Source organism: Octodon degus, unplaced genomic scaffold, assembly GCF_000260255.1.
Source record: "Octodon degus isolate 3935 unplaced genomic scaffold, OctDeg1.0 scaffold00054, whole genome shotgun sequence".
NCBI classification, from domain to species: Eukaryota; Metazoa; Chordata; class Mammalia; order Rodentia; family Octodontidae; genus Octodon; species Octodon degus.
In genome coordinates this window covers 3,243,847-3,261,502 of record NW_004524630.1, presented here as the reverse complement: position 1 = coordinate 3,261,502, position 17,656 = coordinate 3,243,847, and the positions used below count along the sequence as shown (strand labels likewise).

At 44.9% G+C, this 17,656-nt stretch overlaps 1 protein-coding gene across 1 annotated transcript in view; it reads left to right on the top strand.

The window, feature by feature from the left end:
- The window catches only part of Xkr4 (XK related 4), a gene marked incomplete at its 5' end in the record, with an annotated part of 428,887 nt that overhangs the window by 258,083 nt on the left and 153,148 nt on the right, over positions 1-17,656 (top strand). Inside the window, one exon of the mRNA XM_004633408.2 lies at positions 6,815-7,014. Within this exon, the coding sequence (XP_004633465.1) occupies positions 6,815-7,014 (200 nt within the window). The remainder of the gene's footprint in view (positions 1-6,814; positions 7,015-17,656) is intronic.

Sequence of the window (17,656 nt, the reverse complement as noted above, 5' to 3'; positions counted from 1 at the left end):
TGTCATGCTCCTAGATGTGGCTCTACTATAGTAGGAAACCTCTGGATAAGCTGGATGGATGGATAGATAGATAGATAGATAGATAGATAGATAGATAGATAGATATTGAATAGAGAAATGAGATGTCTGTGATAGATAGGTTAGAGACAGAGGAGAGAGAGAGAGAGACAGAGAGACAGAGACAGAAACAGAGACAGGACAGAGAGGGAGACATAGAGGCAGAGTGGTTGTCCACAGGTACTGCATTCTCTGAGATACACTGACCCTTTGCATATTCTTGACTCTAGAGATGAGTTGGGGCCAGGTAATTCAAAGGAAAATCTGAAGATTAAGGCATCACTGCTATCATTTAACTCCTGAAACCAACTAAGGGATTGCTTGTAATGCCATCTAATGTTCACTGACTGCTCAATAGATAAATGTATAGCATTCTTTGTAAAAATATTCCATCATCTTCTTTTGAAACAGGATCTCACTGTGTAGTTGAGGCTAGCTTTGCGCTCACTATATGGTCCAGGCAGGCCTTGAACTCATGGCAATCCTCTTGCTCTGCCTCCTGAATGCTGGGATTATGGGTGTGTACCACAACATGTGGTTCCCATCATCTTTTGTTAAAAAGAACAGAATGGAAATGAAAAGTTTAATAAGTACAAATTATTCCCCAGAGTCCTAGAACTTACAGCACTAACAGTTGAAGTTAAAATCAGGTAAAGACCACAGAAATATAGTGAACTCTGTCTGCATAGGTGAGTATGAGTGTGCTTTTAAATGATGGATTCCAGAAAAGCCAGCTAGAGCTCACGAACATCTCAAGTTTGGCATCAAGATGCCTAGGCTCTGGGGAGAGCTGCCACTTCGTGGCCACGTAACCATGGCAACTGACCCCTATGCTTCTTCCTGCATCATCCAGTGACTCTAGGCCATAATCTCATGGCACAAGGCATGGAGTGAGAGCAGTCAGTGATTTGTTTAACATGGTCCATGTTAGTAGCAAAGTTTAAGGATTAGAAACTTAAAAGTTAACATTGAGAATAATCTACTGGCCAATCACAAAGCAATGCAAGTGGCCCATAGACTTCACACATGCTAAACGTTCAGTAGGAGTTTAGAAGTCCCTAATTAAACATTGTTTATTTTTTACCCATAAAATTGGTGAGGATTTTTCTTTTAATGATAATACATGAGTGTTTAAGACAATAAGGATACTCATACACTATGAATTGCTACAGTTTTTCTAGAAAGCAGTTTTACAAAATACAGAAAACACTTCAATAAAGCACCTGCCAACAGGCGCAGGGGCCTGGGGCTCGATCCCTGGGCCTGCCATGCCAGCCCTGCACCCGGGGCACACTGAGATGGCAGGTGAGGCTGAGCATGGTGACGCACACCTGTGATCCCAGCTCTTGGGCAGCTGTAAACAGATCACTATGAGTCCGATCTAGTAGTGAGACCCTGAACACCCTATAGACCCTTCCCTAAAAAATACAAAAATAAATAAATAAATAAAATTTTAAAAAAGAAGAGAAAGAAACACTTCAAAATATAAAAGCTTCAGGGCAGGCTCAGGTTGCAGCTCAGCAACAGAGGCCTGCACAAGGCCCTGGATTCAATCCTCAGCAATGTAAAAGCAATGACAACAGCAGAAAATATGAAAGCTGTTTAGCACTTAAACTTTATCTACATAGAATAGTTTTATACCATTGTTTATTAAATGAAAAATAACTGTATCTCTGTGACCCACCAAGAGTGTTTTCCTAAGCGAAGGTCCAGACCCCTTAAACCTTCCCATCTAGAGTGCAGTTCTGATACCTGCTACATGATGGGTGGACTTTGACACAACTATTACGACAGATGCAGTAAGTCACCCACAAAGGGAAAAGAACACCGTGTGATTCCACTTAGATGAGACCCCGAGGAGGGGCAAATTCCCAGAGACAGAAAGGAGGATGGAGGTGCCAGGGGCTGTGGAAAAGAGGAAATGAGGCGTGTTCACGACCAGCCTCCCAGGAAGCCAGGACTTCTGGAGAGGGCAGGCCGAGATGGCTGACGAGCGGGTGAGCTGCTTTGCCTCTGAACTGTACCCATAAAGTAATTAAAGTGATAAGATTGCAGTATGTGTATTTTACCACAATTAAGGGCAGAAAAGGAAAACTGCTCATATCGGACCCGGAAATAGATTTGAGTGCCGTTCTCGACTTTCAGGCCTGTGAGTTCTGTGTGTGCCTGCTTGAAGGCCCCGTGCAGTGTCTTAGCATGTGAAATTCCATGAAGCCAAACGCTTGCTGCTTCCTTCCACAGGAAGAACCCTGTTGTGCACATCAGATTAGTGCAAGGTGCTGGAGAGTAAAGGTTTCATATGCCAGGAGAGCCCGCCCTGTGGGCCATAGACACGGGCGCACTGTGTGGGACCTCTTCAGCCCTTGGAAGCCAAGTGCTGGGTGTAAGCACGACCACCCCACTCGATGAGAACTAGACCCGATGTAACTCAGGGAAGCCTACGTGCAAGTTCTAACATCTTGGCTAACACGGCAGCTGTCCTGGGTTTAGAACTTTCATGATAATTCCAAGGAGGCTGAGCATCTATCCATTAATTTGATCACAAGAATGCAAATGCTGTCCCTGTTCTCTGAATGATGTGCCCCAGATCTAGCGCCTTCTCCCCACCAGTACCACCGGCACCTTCTCTTACCCAACTGCTGCGACAGCACCTCTACTTCTCCCCACACCCTCCAGCACTCTATGTTCCATGCAGTACCTAATGCCAGTAAAAAGTCAGTCAGTTCCTTTCTTTTCTATTCAAAACTCCCCAACGACTTGCCTATTCCTTTAGGAAAAAAAATAGCTACAAATGCTGCACGTGCTCGGTGATACTCCTCTAGTGACTGGAAGGCTGGGCATTGAGTGCCTACTGGTCATCAGAAACTGAGCTCGAATTGGGAATGCAAAATGAGTATTATTGTTTGCTCGCTTGGAATTTATATTTCCAAAATGAGTTGAAGACACATATAAATAAATTAAAAAGTAATGTCATTTCCCCTTGCCAAAATGCAAATAGAGATAATTGAGCAGAAACAAGGACATGGCCAGTTCTGCATGGGTCAGAAGAGAGCATGAGGGATGGGGGTACTCAAGTCTTATAGTGGGTGCTCAAGGGGAATAAGGAGTGTGGGGAGTTGCCAGGACAGGAGAGCCATGAGACAGGGGTGGAAGTGTGGGCTTGCATCTGACCGTGCCATGGGGCAGGTTACTTCACTGGAGCAAGAGCATAGACTATGACACAGTGAGGCAAGAACAAAGGCCAGATGGGAAAGTTAAAGTAAGTTCTGTAATGCTGTCACTTACACTGCCTGAATTTACCATTCATCTTCTGGGCTATGGAAAGCCCATGAAGATCTTAGGATAGGAAAGGGCATTTTTATTATAGAGAAGTCACCTTGGAAGCAATGAATAACTTTGAAGGGTCAAAGTCAATTAATAATAGGAGCTTGCACACACCAAATGCCGACTATCTGCCAGGCTTTCTGCTAAAATGTTCACTTTTCTTACATTTATTCTCAAATTAACATATGTGATTGGTACTGTTATTTTTCCCCTTTACAGAAAGAGGCATTAAGTTAAAGGGATGTAGAACTCAAGATCACACTGTTAGCAGGTTACAAAACCAAAACAGAAACCCAAAGAAGCAGATGTTAGAAAAGAGGGGAAAAGGAGGCACATTCAAGAAAAGAGGTTCCAGAACACTTTTTGTTATCAAGAAAAAGTGGTGATGGAAAGGTGGTGCCTCACATAGCCTCTGGACTTGGCTGCGATGCCCTGGGGGATGACAGTGTATGTTGCTACTTACTAGTATAGAGAAGCATCAATTTTATTTTATTTTATTGTTTTATTAATTTTATTGAGAAACAAATAGGAATGAGACAGTTTCAAAGCTGATTAGTAGGACAGTTTCAATAATTAATACATTGCATATTGTTGTCTTCATAGTGGTTATTATTGCCGGTCCTGTGGCTAACCCCTACTATTATGGACTACTGCATTGACTTTAGAATAGCTCAGGAGAGACCTGGGAGGCAGGTAAACAAGAATTTCTGAAGTAAGCCTTGGAGATCAAGATGTAGCTGTGGGCTCCTCCACTGAGGGGAGGAGCGGTTACAAGGTTAAGGAGCTCAAGAGCTGATAGAAGCATGTCAGGTGTTGCGCTATGTGGTCTACACAGGTGACGGTGTCTCTGCCCCCGTGGATGAACCCGTGCGTGGGACATGATCACTGCCGATAATCACATTGAGATAAATGTTATGGGGCTTCACTCAATGACTGTGCGGTTATCCAAAGGAGAAACTTGGACACAGGAATGACATGTGCCCAGGGAGGCCAGCAAGCCAGGGAATGGTGAGGGGCCAGGAAATGACTCAGAGCTGCAAGACAGGGCATGGCACAGAGCATTCACTGCCGCCTGCAGAAGGAGGCATCGCTGCGCTCACCTGTGTGTAAGAGCTGAACTAACTTGTAAAACTCAGCCACAAGAAAAAAAATCAATCTGCTTATGGGACAAGAATAAGAAAACTAGTGATATTCCTGCATACCAGTACAGGTCAGCAAAACACATTCACAAACAGAAGAAAAACACTCCATAAGCTAGTATGTAAAGATAACCCAAAGATATTAAGAAAATTATAAAAGCTATGAAATGAAAATATCCATCAAAACTAGAACAATTGAGTAGACAAAGTTAAAATTTTGACAAGATTTATAGAACTCAACATTAAATGTCAAATTTAAAAAATCAACAGTAGGTCAAAAATGAAAATTCAGTGAGAAAGGCTGTGACATGACTAAAATCCCATAGTTAGGAGATAAATAGATAGAATGAAAAACTTTTAAATAAAAATTAATTTGAGATTAAAAGGGTTCAGAAGAAACATAGAAAATAGAGAAAGAAGGTATGACACACATATAGCTTCAAAGAAGAAAACTGAAAGAACCAATTAGAAAGAAATACTAACCACTCTAATGTAAGGTAACATAAAACTATATGTTGAAACTTGAAGTCACATAAGGAAGAGGCAGATCACTTCCCTGAGAACATGTTTTAGGAACAGCCACATCAAGGTGCCTTCTTAAAATAAAAATTTTGCTTTAAAAAAGAAAATATTCTCCTGGCATCCAAGTAAAAGGTTTAAGAGCTTATATGAGAAGGGATACTAGATTTGGAGGGACTTTTCCATGACAATGCTTTACGCTGGTGAACAAGGAAGTAACAGGTTTGAATATTCTCTGAAATACATTCCAGCACGTTGCCTTCTGTGTGTTTTGACTCCTGTTCTGCTGGGGAAGGTGCCTGGAATTTTCTGCTCTTTGGCTTCCTTGCTTTCTCCCCATGACTTTTCCTGGCTTCTGTGATTCTGCATTGGCCAAGGGCAGTTCTCTCACAGAGTCTAGAAATGGGTACAAATTAGGTCTCAAATTAAAACTGTAAAACCATAAAGTCTGCGTAAGGATCTCTATCCCTATTCGTGGCCACACTGATAACCACGTGCTGTTATGCAACTGAAATTACTCCGGGAATGCTGTCCACACTTCTAGTACCTTTCTAGAGAGATTAGAACAGCAAACTCCAGACAGCAGACACTGACCAAAGGCCTGGATAAACACTAGTCTAGCTCATAAATAACAAAGAATGGTCAAGTCAGGATGCCATTATTTGCAACAAATGGTTGCATTTTTGTGCATAGAAGAGAACATCAGGGAAGAGAACCAGGCACAGTGTGCTTCCTGATGAAAGCCTGCATCATCACTGGCCTGCAGTGATCAAGCTTACCCTCGCCCAAAGTCTAGCAGTAAGTACCTATTTGCAGAAAACACAATGGATAGATTTTTTAACCACACCAGGCAAGGAACATCATCCAGTCAAGACAAAGAATATTCAAAAATATTTTTTAAAATGAAAGGGAAATTCATAGCAGAAAAAATATATATATATTATATATATCAAACAATCACATGAGGATCTTATTTGAATTGCATTTCAAACAAACTATTAAAAATATGATAATCAGAAAGATATGAAAACTGAGTACTTGATAATATTAAGAAATGATTGTCATTGTTTATAGGTATGATAATAGTATTGCTTTCTAAATTATTTTTATAGGTTTGGTAATGTATTGGTCTTTAAATTATTTTAATACCACATTTATAGATGAAATAATGTAATGCCTAGAATTTACTTTAAAATAATCTGGCACCAGGGAGAAAGTACAAGTATATTTGAAGAAATAATTAGCGCTCTACTGAAAATCACCTAATCTGAGTGGAAGGTGTAGCAGATTCATTAACCTATTTGTTTTTCCTTTTGCACATGCTTGAAATTTTCAATAGTTAGAACAGTTTTGCAAGGCATAAGGAAGGTTTACAAGCACACGCATACTGTGCTTCAGACTCGAGCTGTGTTCTGGAAGCAGCCTACCTCATGATTGCTGGGGCACGTAGGAGAGCTGACAGGAAAGGTCGTCTGTAGATTCTATAGTAGCGCGTCCCGTCTTCATCTGAATGCCCGTCGTGTTAACCTACCTTTCTGCACACTGCAACTCAGCGGAACACCTTAGAGGAGAACGAGATCGCAGGGGGGTCAGGGTGAGCATTTCAGAAGAAGGGTCCTCATCGAGCAGTTAACTTTGAGCTTTAAACTACGAGTCACCAAGGTAAAGGCCTCGCGTGTGTGCTTGCCTGTGATGGCTTGCAAGAAAGAAAACCAGCCCGGGAGTTAAATTGCAACCCTTCCCTCATCTCCTTATTCTCTGCGCTTGCTTTCTAGATATTTCCACACAATATACTTAGGCATCCGGAGCCGGCAGAGCGGGGAGAACGACCGCTGGAGGTTTTACTGGAAAATGGTGTACGAGTACGCGGACGTGAGCATGCTGCACCTGCTGGCCACCTTCCTGGAGAGCGCGCCCCAGCTCGTGCTGCAGCTCTGCATCGTCGTCCAGACGCACAGCTTGCAGGCCCTGCAAGGTAGGGGCTTGCGCCGGCTCGCATTCGGGAGAGACCGCCGGAGACTGGGCCGGACTCCAGGACGGCGTCCTGGCGCCCCTTGTGCACGCAGGGCTGCCGTCTGTCTGCTGGGTTTCTTACGTGTGATTTGTGAAACTCGCGTGGTGTTCCTTCGTCTTCGCTACTCCAGAGACCGAGCATTGTCCTCTGCCCGCCAGTCACACTCTTAGTAGGAAGAAAAATAAAAGCATGTGTGATGATGTTACAGTTGGTCAGTGTGGTGGTCCAGTCAAGGCTGTTTGGTTTTTCTTATAGAATAAAAAGTATAAAGAGAGACATAGCTATCATTCTCTAACATATACGAGACTCTCTTGTCACTCTCTGGTTCTGGAAATGTGAGCTCCTATGTTACCAGGATTGGCCTGGAACTGACAGTCTCCCTTCCGCAGCCTCCCGAGTAGCTGAGCTTGCACCGCCTAATTTTGACATTAGGAAATGAAAAAAGGGAGCCAGGGATTGATCAGAAATGGTATGGATTACCCTAATGCTTAAAAAAGAAAAGATTCTTAGGGAAAAAATTGTCAATATTTGACAACGCATTTTTTGATGTGCTAAACAGTTGTATACAACTGTTGCATATTATCATCAGTCTAATACATTTCTGTTGCTTTGTTGTTTGATAATCTCATTAATAAGATTATTCTATTTATAAGAGGACTGCCCTGGTGTTTCCTTAGGACCAAACCACTCTAGAATGAAGCAGCAACGTGACTGGGCAGACTGGTAGGTACCCAGGTGAACAGAGAAGGGCTTGGGTGGCAAGAGGCCATTTCTGAATAAAATGTCACATATCTGTGGTTGCAGGTAAACAGAGGCTGGCAGTGACAGCACAGGGCATTGCGCTGTTCCTGTCTTTTCCAGCAGCACCCTCTGTGCCCACATCTACACTTACGGGCGCTGTCCCATTCTGGCTCTGCCCCACCTTGGGACCCAGCTGGGGTGGCTGCTGAACAGCGTTGGGTGGACATAGGCTGGAGCTGGGCACGCAGGGGCACATGTACTGTCACGTCGCTATCCCGTCACAAAGCCTTGCGCAGGCTGCTTGTAGGTATCTGCGCGCTCCAGCCGTCTCTGACACCAAGGTCACAGCTTAAACCCAGAGGCCTCCCCCTCCCTCGTCCTTGAATCCATGAGCACCAGTAGGCATGCAGCGCCAGGTAAACGCTTGAAGAAATGGCCACCAGCCAATGACATAAATGAAACTGAAAGACAGCAGCAAGCTGAATCCAGGCGAAGAATCTAGTGCTCATTTTCAGACCAGCTTGGCAACCTCTAAGCCCAGAATCTTTTAAAGCAAAAAGAGCCAGTGGGGAGTGCCCGCACCTTTCTGCAGCACAGGAGTGTCTCTATGGATTTTCTAAAAGATATAGAAAAGCAGAAAGGAGAAAAGAGTGGAGATAGAAAAGGGATGAGACAAAGTCTAAGAAAATGAGATTGCCTTTTTAATATAAGACAGTTCCGTAAGATTTCACTGAAGTGGGGCAGTGCTTGGTCTTTATGGGATGACTTTTCCCGATCAGAGGATCCGGGTCACGTTTCTCTGTAGGATCCAGTTTGCGGTGCTTCCCTCACGTCTGGTTCCACCAACTTCTCTGCACAGCACTGTGTATTCACCTCAAGCACCCATAGGCTCGTGTGCTACATTTCAACTTGACCAAAGGAAACTTGTCAAATTTCAGAATTTGGCAGCGAACTGTATTACTCACAAGGTAGACATAGAACAGGCTGGTTCAGAGGTCGCTGGGCTCAGTGCAAGACACTGGGCCTAGAGGAGAGTAAGGAGCCTGCCAGGCTCAGGCTAAGGCGGCTCTGTTTTTAGCAAGGGATGAGGCAGAAGCTTTTGTGGCAGAACAAGAGTGACAATACGTGACATCCAACAGCAGAACAGCAAAGCTTCCAGCAGAGACCAGGGACCTCACTGTCTGGCCCCTTTTGCACGACAAAGAGAGATCTCCCTTCTAGATGAGAACTTCTAAACACTGCTCTGCCTACAGACCTCCCAGGTACAAACCACCCAGCTTTTGAATTAAGCTGGTGTGGCCACAAGGACAGAGCTTTGCCCCCTAGGAAAGGAGACACAGCTGCGATGCCGGGGCCTCCTCTATCTGTATTTGGTACATCTGCAGTGGTGAGAAGTCCTCGAGATTTGAGTGTAGAAGCCCAGCTCGCTGCTGTGAGTGCAGACAGTCCGCGAGACGAAAGCCGGGAGTTGCGCAGTAGCCAAGTCACCTGAACTGGCACAGCTCCAAACGTTCTCTTTTAGTAGTGAGAGAATAATCCTGGATCTGTAAATCATTTTGTATGTGACTGTGCCTCAAATTAATTTGGGATAAAAGGAAAATTGCTTTTTTACCCCAATTTCAATTTATCACTCTCTGAAGGACTCTGTTTTAGTAACAAAAAGAAAATCAAGCAAGAGACGTGACAGTTTAAAGTAGTTGCTAAAAATTTTATTCTCCTCGAGGAAGTTGGCCGCTATTAGCTGGGCGAACACTTCCTGGGCTCTGTCCACTGACTGAGTCGTTCAGTCGGCGCCTCCTCTCTGTACAGGCCGCCGGGAGAATCGTGGACGCCTAATTGTCCTTCAGGCCGTACCAGCCTGCGATGCCTTGGCTGCGGAGCCCAGAGCAGCGGTCAGGGTAGAGCTGAACCTCAAAACCTGGGCCTCCAGGGGCTTTTACTCCACAGTGTGACGAGTGTCGGAGGGCGCTAGCGTCAGATGTAGAAGCTCGCCGAGACCAGCAGAGCCTGGCCGGAAGGAACGCACGAGGCGGCCCCGGGACACGCGTCCTCGGGACGCTGCAGGGTGCGTGGGCGCCTGCGCTGCAGAGCCTCCCGGGCCAGCTCCTGTCCCAGGGCTGCAGTCTCAATTTCATACCCACTGGGAGTGGGGAAGGAAAGGCGCAGGGCAGGCAAGGAGAGGGAGGGAGAAGGAAGGGGGCTCCGAGGAGCAGGTGGGCGGTGGGGCTCCGGGCACTACACACAGAGGCCATGCCGGTGGTGTGGAGGGTGGTGGGCAAGCTGTGGCCTGGACCCTGTGGCTCCGCCTCGGAGCAACCTCTCCAGCACATTCACTCTGTCTGCCGGCTCCCTGCTCAGAGCCTACCTCCTCCTCTTGGGCCCTCCCGGGCACCCAGGCCCGCACATCCCTCCCTTCCTCATTCCCGTCTCCGTACAGCAAGCAGAGTGGTGGTTTACACTCCATTTATCCCCAACACATACTACTTACCTTCAGGATTTTTCTGGGCATTTACTGAAAATTAATTCAAATTCCTGAGCAACTTTCCGAATTCATCTTCTCCCTGGGTCCCCTCACTGGCTCCAACTCTGACTCCACACTGCTCTTCGCTCATGCCTGGCTATCGTCCCACTTCCTTCCACCTCAGGACCTTTCCACACGCTGTGAGCATCTCTTTGGGAGATCGCATGCCCACTCGCTGCGGCTGGCTCAGCTGCACGCACCTCCCAGAGTCCAGCTCCGATCCCTCCCCACCACCTGTCTAGCTGCCCATTCATAATTTTGTTCCCCCGTAGGCAACCTTCCTACAACTGCTTAGCCTCGATCTGATCATGGGTTCTGGGGATAATAAGAGTGCCACATTCATTAGATTATAAAATTAAGAATACTAACAGATGCAGAATACTCAGCAAAGACTCTGGGCACACAACATGGGGATTCTTGGACTGTGATAGGCATTGCATACCCCAGACTCGTGCCAAAGTCCAGGCTCCACATGAGTATGTCTTACGTTGGGCCTGATGCCCAGAGCAGGGAAATGACAGGTGAAAGTGGTGATATGGAGGAACAGGAGGAATAGCCAAATCTGAGATCATAAAACATAGGTTAATGGGTCTTTTTAAAAAGGAAGCTCAGGGCTTTGATACATAGGGCAGGAGCTAGGAAGGCAGCTCAGGCTTCAGTGTCTGCTCAAGAGAGAACCTGGTTCAGCAAAGACAGGCAGGCATGGGTGGAGTCATTTGGATGGTGTAACATTTTCAGACATTTTGGGTCTGCAATGGGGGAGGATAAGCAGTTTGGAAACACTTGAGACTGTTAAAAGAGAAAGAAAAAGAGAACTTAGAAAAAGCGGTCAAAAATGTGGGATCTTCAGTTCTGTCTAAATGGTGCAAGCAAAGGTCACAGGCCAATGCTCTGTCACCTTTCTTGATCTTTTGGTCAAGAGCTCATACAATGAGAATCTGGACAAAGGTGAACTGCACTAGGGGATAGCCAAGGTCATTTTTTGCTTGTGACAGTAATTTCCTGGTTAAGTCATCCCCATATCAGTGGCTTTCCATTTATGGATTCAACCTATGGAAATATCAGGAATAAAATACTCAGGACATAAATTAGGCCTTCCCTAAATTGAAAGCTGCCAACCTATGTCTTTTCTTGTCATTTTTCCTTAAACATTACAGGATGAGAAGTACTGACTTAGAAGTATCTATATTGTTTAGATCTTTTAGCTAACCTACAGGGATTTAAAATATATTGGAGGATATGCTTAGGTTGTATTCAAGTGAGACTTGGGCCTCTGTGGATTTTGGTATTCAAAGCGAATCCTGGGTCCAGTCCCTTGAGACCACCAGGGGACCGTGCTGAGTGACTTTGCTGATGTACACCCAGCCTCTCATTGTTGGCAGAGAAGGATGATGTCCGGATGTCCGGATGATGGCTGGATGTCTGGATGATGGCCCCCAGTCAGGTAGCACTGCTCAGTGTCATAGTCCTGCATTCAAACTTTGTGCTTCTTGGAGCACCCAGGGAGGGCTGTGTGGGACTGTGGTGCACTTCATCATCCTCTCATTGTGGGCAACCTCTCCTGACATGCAGCCACTGGACTTTGGCCACCAGGTGTGCCTGGCGCCTCAGTGCAGCCCCATGCGGACATGATGCTCCTTGTAGGGGGACAACTAAGTCAGGCCTTTCCTCGATCGGATCAGTGCCATTCTACCCACCCTTGCATTCCCACTTTTCCCAAATGGCTTTAATTCTTAGCCTCCAATCTCTAGTTTTGCTTGTCTTTATTGGAAAAGTCACACCCTGTGCTCCACATGCAGGTGGAATAGGGAAAGCCTACTTCTATTGTTCTTCCTTCATGTTAAAAAGAAAAAAAAAACCTATCTGCTTCCCCTTTGCCAATAATTTACCTTAAATACTTTGGGGATAAAAGAGGAGGCTGAAAGAAGTTTTAATTGTTTAATTCTTTTGTATTTTATTCTGTGAGGCTATTGGTAAAGTCAGCAAATAGGGAGCTGTCCCCAAGCATCCTGCCAACACTGTCACCTGCTAACTTAAAGAAATCCCTGCCTTGCTGTGAACACTTCATCCGTCCTATTCTGACAAGGGCATTGATGACTGAAATCACTGGCTGTCAGGAAGCTCCACTGCAGGATGAAGCAGGTGTTACCTAGGCCAGCCACCCAGGTCTCTACCAGCCCCAACCTGAGATGGACGGGCAAGAGAGGAGCCCTCTTGCTCCACATCTAGGCTTTTCCTCTCTGGCTAGGTGCCACTGTCTTCTGGCTGTGCCTGGCTCTCCCTGTGGGCTTCTGGAGAGAGAGAGAGAGAGAGAGAGAGAGAGAGAGAGAGAGAGAGAGAGAGAACGAAAAGCACAAGCGAGAGTGCCAGTCTGTGAGTGGGACAACTTTCCAAGTCCCTCTCGATCTGCCTCTTTTGCAGCTACTATTTTAGTAAGTTCATTAACACATTTATGGAATGTCTATTGTGCATGATGGTGTGTGAAGCACTGTGCAAAATGTATCCTAAAATAAGTTTACTTTGTACTGAAAGTTTATAATGTGGCATTATAAACAATGTGACAAAGTATTTTCAAGCCCCAGATTTATCTAAATATATACCGGAGGAGTGGCTACATTTTCTAGATACAGTAGGAGTCCTTAGAGGACACCCACTCACCTCTGCTTTAAAGGCCTGTTGTTCATCCTTGTGTGCGTCTGCCTGATGCATTCAGACACCGAGTTGGGAGAACCCATCCAGGGCATCTGGCTCAACGCCCAATCTGGCCTGCATCTCTGATCAAATCTGCATTCGCTTAGCACATGCAGCACGGGGCCCCCGCCTCGCCAGGACGCTTGCTCCGTGGCAGAAGACTCATTCATTTAACTTAGTTTCACTTACCTAACATATAAACAGGTGGCATCTGTGCATGAAAATAGAGCTTTGATAGCTTTGGGAAAGTTGTGTAGGGCCAGGGCAAAGTGGTCCATTTCCAATGTCACCACATCAAGGCCTCAGGACCCTTGGGAGGCACTTCTGTGCTAGCATGCAGTGCTGTGGGTGCCGCAGAACCGCACTCCAGGCTGTCTGCTCTCCACAGCGCGCTCTTTGCCTTTCTGGCCACTGCCTCTCCTCACACAGTCTTTACAGAGAGCTGGGTGTGAGGTCCCCCAGGAAGCTCCAAGTCATTATGGTTTTTGTTCTTTTTTATTCTTGTATCTCAGACTATTAGCTTCCCTTTTTGCTATCATGTGTGTGTGTGTGTGTGTGTGTGTGTGTGTGTGTGTGTGTGGTGTGGTGTGTGGTGTGTCTGATGTGTCAATGGAAGTACCATCCCATCCCCATTCAGGAAAGTAAAACATGTTAAATATCTCAAAGAGGGCCACACAGGTGCTGGAAGGCTTCGAGCTTGAGAAAAGGATGCTCCTGAATCAACAGTCCTGTAGGAAAGGAGAAATTTGCTGCACTCAGGGCTGGAGGAACAAGCAAAGCGGTGTGAGGCTCTGGGGAGGTGCCTGAGTGAACAACAGAATCCAGCTTCGCAGGTGCCAGGACTGTCCTGCAGCAAGCCAGGAGGCACTGGAGTGTGGCACACACTGAAAGAGAAAACTCTAAGCAATCTAGCTTTGCACATCTTAATTGACTAGTTGTGATGGAAAAATCTCTGGCAATAATATGAGGCTAAAATGGTTCAGGATGCTCTGCTTGCCCCACAGCAAGTTGTATTTATAGCCAGAGAAAAGGAAGTGATGTACAGGAAGTGGAAATTAGCTATGGCTTCCTTGTCTTGTTTTAATGCAGTTTGAACAGTTGAATTCACAGTTGGCTGGACTCAGCTACTTGTTAAGAGCAGGGTACAGTCTACTTACATATCAAGCTATGCCGCAATGCACTGTGGACAAAGACAGGTTAGGGCAGGCTGCACACATGCCTGGGATATGGCCGCAGCTTCTTCCCTGTGGCCTCGGGAGCCTGGCATGGGCAGTGACCACAGAAGCACCCAGCTGGAAACAGGAGCTTGGAAATTCACTGGTAATAGGATTCTAATCTGGGCAGAAATCCAGGAGAAGAAAGCACGTTCTCCCAACTTCCAACTTCCTGCTAGTCCCTGGCAGAAGCTAACAGGCAACAGTCAGGGAGTCTGGGAAATAGATTCACAGGGCCTGCCTCAGTCCCACCTCTCGGGGCAGAAGGAGTGGGCAGAGCTGCACATGCTGTCTCATAACCTTTGCCGGCTTCTAGCCTGGAAGCTTTGTAACAAGCTTGCTAAAGCTATTTCCGAGTAAAACCTCGAGATGAAAGTCTGAAAGACTATGATTGTATGGGAAACACAATAATGGAGATTGCATGATGTTATTACTTTCCTGAGATGGGCCTGGACACACTACGGTGTGACCAGCAATCTCAAGTGTCACTCATCCTTATGAGGAAATCCTATCTTTCATCTCCATGAGACTCACTCTCCTGCTCCAAATTGAAAGGGTCCTTGCCCTTGTAGGAGTCTACTTCCATCACCCTAACTATTGACTTCACTATTTCAGTGAAAAAACTAGAAGTAATTGAAGAAGAGCTGCTCTTTCCCTGTGCATAGCCACCTCCCTTACTCTGCACCATACCTACCACTCTGGTAACCATGGGCCGGCGTTGCTTACTCCCATCCAAGACCTAGTCCTTCTCTTCTCCATTGGATTCCACCCTCTCTCACCTCCTTGACTATTTTGTTTATGAAATTATCTCTCTCTTTCCCCTTCATTATCAGTTTTTCTCCAGAAAAGGCTGGATGCTTGTTGACAGCATATAAAAATATGCCCTAACGTGTTCCATCTCTATTAAAGAAAACTGGACCCCCATCACCACCTGTCATGTTATTTTCCTATTCCTTGCAGGCAAACTCTTTGAAATCTTGGTTAATATCTTGTATCCTCTTCCTTACCATTCATTTTCTGTATCTCTTTTTGTTTTGTAATTTTAAGCACTTGAACACATATGTAATACACAGTACAACGCACACATGCAGAAAAGTACGCAATTATAAAAACCTACTACCAAGGTTAAAAGCACATTGGAAGCACTACTGAGCCTCTGTTCTTACAGCCTTCATCAGGGTGCCTTCCATTCTTTCTACCTGGGGTCATCATTCTGAAAAGGTGGGTTTACAGGTTTTCGAGTTCTGTGATAAACAAAATTATATATTGTTATGGTTTGTGTCTAGTTGTCCCCCAAAGCTTCATGCAGTCATTGTTTTAGGTTCCTAGAGTTTGTGATTAATTCATAATCCAATGCTGGGCTTATGGGTTCACGTGAGTGCTACACCTGCCCTGGGGTGGGCAGTCTGAATACAATATAAGGAAGGGAGAGGCTGGCTGGCTGCCACAGCTGCAGCTCCTCGCTTTACGCTTTGGTTTTCTGCCTCCATTGACGGCTGCCCTCTGCCACGCGCCGCTCTGCCTTGGAGCCAGCCACATATGGACTGAAACCTCCACCACCTGTAAGCTAAATAAACCTTTTCTTCCTTCATGTGGGTTGTCAGGTATTTTGTCCCAGCAACAAAAGAAAAGTAAGACAGACATATATCATTGTGTATGTGTATAGTTGTAGATTGTTTCAGGAATAATCTTGTGAGATGTCATCGCAGGTAGCTGTAACCCATTCATATTCATATTATAAATACTTCATTATAAAAGTTAAACTCAACTTACTGACTCCTTCAATGATTATTGATGGATACTTGGTTTAATTTAAGTTTGGGAGTACTACAGTGAATATTATTAAGTGTATCTTTTATGTCTTTACGTATAAGTACACATATTTCTGTTTAGTTAGTGAAACTGCGGGATCCTAAGTCCACATGGAACTTTAGGGAACTATGCCAAAAGTGATGCTACTAATTCACATTCCCACAAGCAGTGTGCATGTACTATTTAAACTGCTCCAAATCCACTCTGAAAATTGGCATCTGAGCTCCCTTAATTATATCCTTGAGTAGTATCTTAATGTGATTTTAATTTGCATCACTGGCTCGAGCTAAAAAGTTAGCTTTTTTTAGTGACGCTTTAATCTACTTCATCAGCAAAGACTTTCTGTTGAAATCACATCTAAAGCTGACCACACTTTAATGTTCCCATTGATGACACCTCAGTCAAAACCACAGCCTGGCTACATTTCTCCTAATATACACAAAAGAGCAGATATAAATCAGATTCCTGACAGTGAAAATGATTTAAAAAACTGTCACATAACAGTTAAGAATTATATCTTATGGTTTATTGTATAGGTTTATTTTGTATTTATATACAATTCATTAAAACAGAATCAAAATATGGAGAGTGGACTCTCACCTTCTGTTTGATGGCACCTCATAAATATATCCCAAGACGATGTCAAACACATGTGCTTCTATGTCATTTTATTGATTGTACAGTATACCCACATACAGGTTAATTTTTTCTTTTCAAAAAGTTCTCTTTTTCAAATGATACACTATCATTTAATTTTCTGTAATATTGTGATAAACACATTTATGACTTAATCCTTGGAGAGAGCCTTACTTATTTCTTAAAGATAAATACCTGCAGGTGAAATGGCTGACTGTGAGGGCAAGCATCCCTCGGAGGCGTGCGGCCCGTGGCGTGCTGCTGGTCACGGCGGTGCACATTCCCTGTGAGGAGCTCAGTGCTCTGACGCTTCACTCTGAATGCACAGGGACTCAGTGAGAGCATCAGTGGGACAGAAGGTGAGACGTGGGACAAGTGCCTGCGATTCAGCTCTCAGGACCCCTTCTGGGTGAGAAAGGTGCAATTGCCAGACATTACCTAATTTCTTCCTTTGTTACTTTACGGCATTCATTTTATAAGCTTTATTGAGTGTACTCTATCAGGTAACTGCAATTCGTTATTACAATGCAAAATTTTAAGAGCAGTTTTAGCACAGATTTGACTTAAATGAAACTTGTGAGAAAAGCAATATAAAATTTCCTACATACATCTGATAAAAATCTGATCAAAGACAATCTATGAAGTGCCAAACTGTACATAAATTATGAAACAGCAGCCTTGATGTTGGATAGCTGTGACCAGGTGTGAGGTTTTCTAAACCTACTAATGTATCTGATAACATTTGCCACCACATACTAAGGGGATAAAAGAAACGCAGCTTAGGGCCAGCCAGACAGCTCAGCAGATTAAAGCACCTGCTTAGGCAGAGGGACTGATCCCACCAGGGCTCTCTGAGACTGGGCATGGTGACGCGCACCTGTAATCCCAGGGCTTGGGAGGCTGAAACAGGAGAATCACTACAAGTCCAAACTGTGTAGTAAGACCCTGTAGTTCCAGTACTACATATATGTATATCATATATATATAT